General features: G+C 42.4%; 1 protein-coding gene across 1 annotated transcript; it reads right to left on the minus strand.

Moving 5' to 3' along the window:
• Positions 1-3,864: 3,864 nt before the first annotated feature.
• LOC121179641 (zinc finger BED domain-containing protein 4-like) lies at positions 3,865-5,139 on the minus strand. The gene is made up of 2 exons (XM_041034576.1): positions 4,870-5,139; positions 3,865-4,691 (listed from the first exon to the last, which is right to left on the minus strand). The coding sequence occupies exons 1-2, from the start codon at positions 5,083-5,085 to the stop codon at positions 4,197-4,199; spliced, it is 711 nt and encodes a 236-aa protein (XP_040890510.1). The 5' UTR covers positions 5,086-5,139; the 3' UTR covers positions 3,865-4,196.
• Positions 5,140-8,830: the final 3,691 nt, after the last annotated feature.

The raw sequence follows: 8,830 nt of genomic DNA on the forward strand, positions 1-8,830 counted from the left end.
TACATGGTTAACTAACTACATATTTATGTTTACCCAGTTATTATTTACTTTTAAATCCTTACACCTTGGCGGTTTCCTCACATCAAGTCAAGTCCGTCCAGCTTCTGATTGGTTAGGTTAGTCACATATGAGTCAGAATAAGAAAGTGTAGTGAGGTGTGTCTGCTGCTGAGAACACAGTAGCTGGGAACACTCTACGAACGGAGCTCATTCATTGGTGCACTGTTGATGTATCAAGGAAGCTTTGGCGGAGGAGCTTCGCTGAAGAGACTGGGGTTAAACTCCCATTTTATTTCTTGACACGGTTAACTTATTACATTCCATTTTTTCTGCATTATCAGTTTTAGATTTCACTTGTTTCGTGGTTAGATTCAAAAACAAACAACAAAGTTTCTGAGAGCCCATAGGATCTATCCCATGATTATCTCAGGAAATGGAAATATGTATCTGCTGTGTGTACAGTGAATCCCATTGAGATCTTTTCATACTAATTAGGAAGACTTAACCATGGAACACGGCCGCAGCTGTGTTGTGAAGCCGGCCAAGTGAAAGAGCACGAAAGCATTGTTTCAGAAAGTTTTGCGTTTCCATCCTGCTGTTCCTTTTTATTAAGGCTGATCCAACCTCCACACACTGAACCCTCTCATTACAGTGGTTAAGTACATGTGTTGTGTCACTGTGATAAATGCTGCTGGTGAAGCCCCAACTTAACCTTAATTTAGGATGATTCTCCCAGTTTTGTGGCAGTTTTTAACTCTGCAGTATTGCCTCTATTTCTGTAAGTGTGTGTGTTTGTGTGTGTGTGTGTGTGTGCCTGAGTTTGTGCCTTGCGGAATTACAACATAAGGCCATGCATATGCATAAAGGGCAGAAGGGACACATGGTATTTTCAGCTGTGCTAAGGACAAAAACTAGGAGAAACACTCCACTGGACCTGATGTGTGTGCTAAACACATACCCTCTGCATTCACTGCTCTTTACTGCTTCCTCTGTTCTGTTGCTCATTTACACAGGGATTAACTTTGACTTTCTTTTCACTTCTGAAGAAGTGGCTGAAATCATTTAGGAAACCTGTAGACTTGTTTAAAAAGTTCTGTCCAAATCACTGCATCCTGTAACCTCAGGAATAACACTGGTGTGTCACAGTTTAGATATCAGGCAACAAGGAACGGGGGTCTATGCTGAAATTCACTTGTATTCACTTGTATTCACTTGTATGTGTGTGTGTGTGTGTGTGTAAAAAGGAAGGACATGCTGGCGCTGTGCAGAGGTAATGGGCCCCATTACAAAGCCTGCATGGTTAATCATTAACTCAGTCCATCCGGATTATCACCTTCTTGTTAAGTGCAAATCTGTCCCACTTTGTTCTAATCAATCACTTTCTCTCTTTTTGTTCACCCTGTGACGTTACATGGCAACCACACGCTTCAGGAAACCGAGAGTGATGCCTGTTGTTGTGGGTCATGATTAACAGTACAAACATTTGTCATACCATGTAACTTACAGAAACTCTAAAGGAGGCTCAGTTTTAGGCTGAATGCATGTTTTGATATTACATTTCATTTTTTCCTAATTATTCAAACCCCAGTTGTACTGTGGGGTGTAATGAACACTTTCAGCCTCTAAGGGTCACTAGTGGGTTTTTTCAGTTGTAGTTGTATTTTTACTCCACTGCCTCCTCTGCACTTTCCTAAATTTTAGTGTGTCATGTTTAAATGCTGCTGCTGCTGTGGATGAAAGCTGCTAAATGTTGATGCTGTTTCTGTGTTTCCTACAACTGATGGCTGGCATGTCCATTTATAAATTCAGTATTAGAGGCAATGACCATTTTTTCTTCTTCACTTTTTTGTCTCATAACAATGACACTCATCCATCTGAGTATGTGAGTAGTACGGGGGTCTGCACTTGAGGAAATTGTGATGATTCAGTCAGGCAGCTTTGGAAACATTTGGGAGGTTTCTCTTGATCTTCCAGCTCTTTTCCAGTCAGAATGTAACTAAAGCTGGATGCCTAAAGGGCTGTTCCCACTATACATCCCATCTGTCACTGCATTGAGTGTCTTTCTCCAGCTGATTGACTACGCCTGCCAAGCAGGTGAGGAGTATCTGCGACAAAAGGCTGTCTTCATTATGAAGCTGCACCACCTCTACCACTTAACAAAGGACAGACATCCTTCCTGCTTGCTGTGTGAACCCTGCAGGGCTTTCCCACTGCTCTCTGACTGGCAGTCAGTGCTGTATTGATCACAGTTAACCCACCTCGCCTGTCACCTGATATGATTGGCTTTGACATCTTAGACCTTCAAGGGAAGGACAGGGTTTATCACACAAACACACAGACACAAACACAAACATACTCACACATACACACACATACACACACATACACAGAGACACACACACACACACATAAAGTCTGTCTGTCTGTCTGTCTGTGTAGAGTCAGGTCTTTTTCTTGCATGTAGAAAATAAATAAGGGCAGAGTTTCAGCAGCTCTGGTGGATGACTCCGTCATACTGCTTAACATGCAGAATTAAGAGTCTTTGCTGTTCCTGCAGAGTCTGAATTACAACTTGAACTATAGCTTCATGACTGCAATCAGAGAGAGAATAGCACGGATGGATGACGCTGGCAGGATTAGACCGACTTTTTTTTCTGGTTGTTTCCAAGGGACACTCGTTTCGTTTAGTCTGATTTTGGAGCTTACAGAAATGAGCTACTGTGAGGGGGATATTTCAAGAAAATGTAAAACTATGTACGTCTGTGATCAGTGGAATCACCTCCACCACCACATACACACACACACAGGGCATTAGCATTAGCAGGCAGTGTTAATGGCTGCTCATGAGATAAGGTCAGAGGTTATCAGCTTCTGCATTAGGGAGCCACGTGTTAGCAGGGAACAGATGTGTGTGTGTGTGTATCCTCTGTAAAACCATACACACATCTTTGTTTTACTTAATTTGTGGGGACCCATGATTGTCATAATATATTCCCTCGGGCCTCAGCCTAACCTAAACCTAATTCCAACCCTAAATCCAAGTCTTAACCCTCAGCCATTTAAACTTGCTGATGGACCTTGGTTTTTGGAGTACACACATTCAGTAGATGTGTTGCAGATGATCCTGTTTCATTATGCTGCCGTTGGGCTAAAACACAATATAAGACTAATAATAAACCTGCATTTTGATGATATTTTGAAGTTTGCAGTCCAGCATTTTACTCTGTATTTGTGACAATTTATTGTCTTTTATAATGTCATTCCTTCTTGTTAAAGATACAAAGCATTATTTTGTCATAACTTTCCTTCCAGCAAGTCATTTTTATTTATTTATCTCAGAATCATAACAGAGTAACCTCTGTTATGATTCTGAGATAAATAAATCTCAGGGCACTTTTTATATAGAGGAGGTTTAGACTGTACTCTTTAAAATATTATCTACAGAAACCCAAGATTTCCCCCAAGAGCAGCACTTAGTGACGGGGGGAGGAAAAACGGCCTTTAACAGGTAGAAACCTTGAACAGAAAGAAAGAGGGGGGAGCAGGAGGAAAGAGAACTAGCCAAAAGCAGGATTCTTCCAGTTTTAGCACTGCTTGCTGTAAAGTTCAGGTTTGGGAGTTAAACCATGGAGCAAACCTCTTTTGTTTTATTGCCTTCTTTTTTAGAGAAGCAGTGGTATCGAGTGTCATTCACACTGAACCTGCAGCAATGTCGACATGATGGTCAACTTGAGGGGGACTAAAGTTAGCACAGGAGTCCTCTGTTATACTGAGGCATGGCAACAAATTAAGTGCTGATTAGGGATGTAACGATACACTCCACTCACGATTCGATACGGTTCACGATTTTTTGGTCACGATACGATTTTCTCACGATTTAATCAAAATAAACTACAGACAATGAGCAAATAAAATGATCTTTTATTGTTAGGAAAAAATAGAAACTCTTGTCAAACATCTCGTTTCTTTAGAAACACAAGTAGACTCTAAGTAAACAAGACAAGTAAACTGGTGTTAACTGGTGTAATTCATTATCTTAAATAACAAAAGAATATACAGTCTTGACCAAAAAAGAGGTCCTTTCTTCACAGAAACACTGTTAAAGACTGTTTTTGTGTCTTAAGTAGTTATTTACTTTAATAGCAAAGAATGACTGGATTTTTAAAAACAAATCCCACATCAAAACATAAAATCTCTTCAAATAAAGAAAGACTGGCTTGTGTAGCTTGAAACTTTAAGGTTTCTCTTGAGGAAAATCAGCATGTCAACATTCTCAGGCCGAAGCTGAGATCTCTGTGAGGTTACAACATCCCCTGCGGTCGAAAAGACCCTTTCACTAGGGACAGAGGTGGCTGGTGTGGTGAGGTAAGCCTTTGCTAGAGGTGAAAGCAGTGGGTAAAACTTACTGTTCTCCTTCCACCATTTGAGTGGGCAGCTTGTGAGGGAAATAGACATTTCACTTCTGTACCTGACAATTTCTGCCTCAATCCCACACATGTGATTGGTCTGTGCTACCCCTATACTTTCTGTGAAAGTCCCTTCTAGGAGATCTTCCAATGCAGTCTTCTTGAGAGGTGGTTGTTGAAGGTCTGATTCCACCATGTCTGCTGGGACAGCAGGCTGCTCTGCTGCATGTGTAGAGGCACCGGTGTCTGTTACACCCTCATTAGTTTCCTCCACAGAGGAATTGGTCTGTAAACAGCAAGACATGAACTTGGTGACATATTATATTATATTATTCATATGTACAAATATTTAAAAAATCAAATATGTTTAATGATAAAAAGGCAAACAATTGTGCAGGAGAGGAAAACAATCCCACAGGGCTTATATAAAACCCTCCCCTCCAATACAAAAGTGAAATAAGTACCTGGTTATGTATCTGCACAGCTTTCTCCTTCACCCTCTGGAACACATCCTGGCGCTGATCTTCAGTAAGATGAGGTAGAGAGCGGAATCTGGGGTCTAATGCAGTGCAGTCCAGCAGATGGTTGTCCCCAGGGCCAGTGTATCTGTCTGATAAATTGTTGAAGATGGCTTTCTTCATCATGCTCACCGTGGTGGAGTCCTCTTCTACAGGCAACATGCTCTGCTCAATCGTGTGTTTTAAGGGCACAATTAGAGACACTGTTGGGTTTTGTTCATCACTTAGCACAGTGGTGACTGTCTTTAAAGGTTTGAGGAGTTTCACGATGTCTTCGGCATCACGGATGTCCAGGCTGTCCAGTGTGTCGATTTCACGAGCGTTACGGCGGACTTCTGGGCTAAGCAGAGCAGCAGCCACAGCCGGTTGCAGCTCGAGATATCGTTCCAACATATCCAAGCTGCTATTCCAGCGTGTAGTAACGTCCACAATTAGCTTGTGCTCATTGATGTCCGGGCCAAGCAGTAGTTTTTGCTTCGCAGCCAACACAGCAGTGGCTGTTGGGCTTCTGTGGAAGAAGTTCACAATCCGCCGGATCCGACCCAGCAAGCGCGCTACGCGCGGCACACTCAAACCAGCCTGGGTGGCTAAATATAAAGTGTGGGCGAAACACTTGATGTGCGGTGCCAGCCCGGCTTCCCTCACTGCCACATCCATGTTTCTCGCATTGTCGGTGACTACAGGGATACCTTGTTGCCTTTCCAGCTGCCATTCCGCCACGGCCTCCTTTAGCACTTCAGCTATATTGGCCCCAGTATGTGACTCCAAAAGAGGTCGCGTCTGAAGCACAAAACCGGCCAACTCCCACTCAGCATTGATCACATGAGCAGTTATAGTGATATAACTTTGCGTTGCTCTAGATGTCCACCCGTCGGTTGTGATAGACACAGTATCAGCCGTCCGGAGAACCTCAACCACGTGAGCTCTAACCTCCTGATAGAGTTTTGGCACCACTACCTGGCTGAAGTGCTGTCGTGATGGGATGCGGTATTTGGGCTCCAGCGTGTTGATCAACAGCCGAAAACCGTCATTTTCAACAACGGAAAATGGCCTCAAATCTTTTCCAATAAAATAACCAATTGCCCTGGTAATTTCTTGCGCTCTTGCGTTGTTATGGGGGAGAGGAGATGCAAAGCTTCTCCTCAGGGTGGTTTGACCCTTGGGCAATTTTCGCTCAGGAGGTGGCGTAAGGTCACTTTGCTTCTCACTGTGGTGGCGCCTAATATGCTGCTGCATGTTGGTAGTGTTGCCGGTATATGTTAGCAGTCTCTTGCAATATTTACATGCTGTTTTGGTTTTGTCTGTCCATTTCTCACCGGTTGTATTTGTGTATATGGGGAAACCAAAATGCCGCCACACAGGTGATTTAAAACCGCTTGATGCATCCTCTATTTCAAAATTGTTGCCTACCGTAGCCATGTCTTCCCTCGTTCTTTCCCCAAACCGAACCTGTAGTGACGTAAGTCACGTGACTTGACGTCTTACGTTAAACAAATGAGTCACCAACTCAAAAAAAAGAACATATCCAACTTCTCTCGCATTCGCGATTCATTTTCCCTGTCAACCGATGTGAATCGTCACGCATTTGTATCGATTTTTAATCGCGTCACGATGCATCGTTACATCCCTAGTGCTGATGGAATCACATCCTTAAATTTAGCTACAGCTCCATCAGACAGACATCTAGTAAAGACGTTTTTGCCTTATGGTGTGTAGTCCAGAAACGAATTAAATAGTGGTCTGATAGAAGAGGATTCTGTGGGAAGAGTGTTGAATCTCGATGCCATATGACAGAACAAGGTGGAGCGTGTGGTTAAAACAGTGAGTGGGTTTATTTACACTCTGATAGACGCCAATAGAATGTAATACTGAGATAAACGCGGTTGATTAATAGACTTTAGTTGAAAATGGCTGCAACTCCACCTCCTCAGCCGGTGCCTCGAGGAATATGAATATTAATGTGACTGGAGGGAGTGGATTCATTTAGACTGACATAGTCATCAGGACACAGCCGACTTTCAGTAAGACCCAATAAATCAACATGATAATCTGAGATTAAATTGTTTACTGATACAGATTTAGAGGATAGATATCTAATGTTTAATAGTCCACATTTAATTTTACTTTTGCAGTTTTGGTCTTAATTTTTATTAGGTTTTTATGAATATCTCCTCTTCTGTTTTCTTTTGGTTTAATAAATCTAGCTGATCAGGGAGCAGACAGTTTCTATGGGGTTTTGGGTGGAAGCACAGTAAAGCATGTAAGACTGCAACTCTGCCTCCTGGTCTCAGCTCTGGGTTGTCATGGTTTTGGTCTACTTACAAACTCGGTCAGATTTCTAGATCTGAGAGCTGCTCCATCCAAAGTGGGGTGTTCTGTTTTGTAATTGAAATTTCTTTCCTTTGCAATGGAAAAAAAACCAAACTTTATTATTATTGTTGGTGTATAAACGTTGCCACAAGGATTTAAGATTAAGGGCCTGATGTAGCAGGGCCTCACTCAGTTGGACACAGCCTGGATTTAAAGCTCTGTTCCACTTCCAACAAACTGTCAGTGTCTCCTTTCAATGAAAGTCTTGTTGCATACATTAACACCACTGTAGCCTCTATATATCTGCAAGCCTATGCTAGCTTCCACTTTGCTGACACGCTACAGTACACATACAATGCACTCGCAATACAAGCACACACACACAATGCAGATATACACACAGTACAATACTTAAGATATACTGTGGTCCTTTCTTTCTCTTCAATGCAGCCATTTGAAAGAACCATATAATATAGAAGACAGCAAGACTGACAGAGACTAGTGTGACATGCTATATGTATAACAAAGGCGTGAAAGTGAAAGAAAGACCCAGAGCAGGCCCACATCACTGTTGGATTTTTTTTTTAACCTGGATCTTTACTCTGAAATGACAAAATGATAGGAAATCCATTAAATGTCCTTATTTTTACATTAGATGGCTGCCCAAATAAATAGTAGCTAATTATAATAGAAGCTCAGAAATGCTAACCAAAGCTAGCAAACAGTAACAGAGCTGTAAAGTGGATATAGTTTTTTGGGGTAGGATTCTGACATTTAAAATCCCACTCCTTTTCTGCACTGACAGAGTCTGATGACTGACAGTTGGTTGTATCATTAGTAAGAGACGAACAACATCATTAGTGAATGTATAGAAAAGCCAAAGGTACAAGCCTGTGAAAGTAAAAATCTATGAGCATTTCAGCAGGAAACATCCAGTCACTGAGCTTCAAATTCAAACACAGAGCTGGATCTAAAGATTTCACTTAGTAGAAATGTAATCATACATTCAGCTACTTAAAGAAATACTGTCCAAAGTAATAGCTGAGATTTGGGGGATGACATGGGGACAAATGAAGAAATTCTACATGGCAACAAACTTGAGCAGCTATACGCTCAGCCAAACTTCCAGGCTATGAGGTATGTGCCTTAAACATAAAGCTACCAGGGCCAGACCCACTGCCATATGTAACGGAAAGAGTATGATTTTGAATGGGCAGTTTACAGTGGTAATAAATACGTAAACCAGCAGTTTGTGTCTGCAGGGTGGACATGGACATTAAGAGACAGACTAGAGGAGACTGTGTCACTGTCCACACACACACACACACACGCACACACACACCACAATCACCACACTCTGTCTTTGCGGTCTGTCACCATCCTGTGTAACCCCCCTCTCTCTCCTTTCACAGCCTCAGCAGATGGGCAGTAGTGCTCCCTCTCTCTCTTTCCCTCTGTCTCTCTGTGTCTCTCTCCCGCTCTCAGTGGGGAGCAGTCTTTTGATACTTACACTGGCTCTGCGATCTACATCCCCTCCCACTGCCTCAGGGGCTCACTCCCCATTGCTTCTATTGTTTTGCCTTGAAAGTGGGTTAAG

Source organism: Toxotes jaculatrix, chromosome 3, assembly GCF_017976425.1.
Source record: "Toxotes jaculatrix isolate fToxJac2 chromosome 3, fToxJac2.pri, whole genome shotgun sequence".
Taxonomy (NCBI): domain Eukaryota; kingdom Metazoa; phylum Chordata; class Actinopteri; family Toxotidae; genus Toxotes; species Toxotes jaculatrix.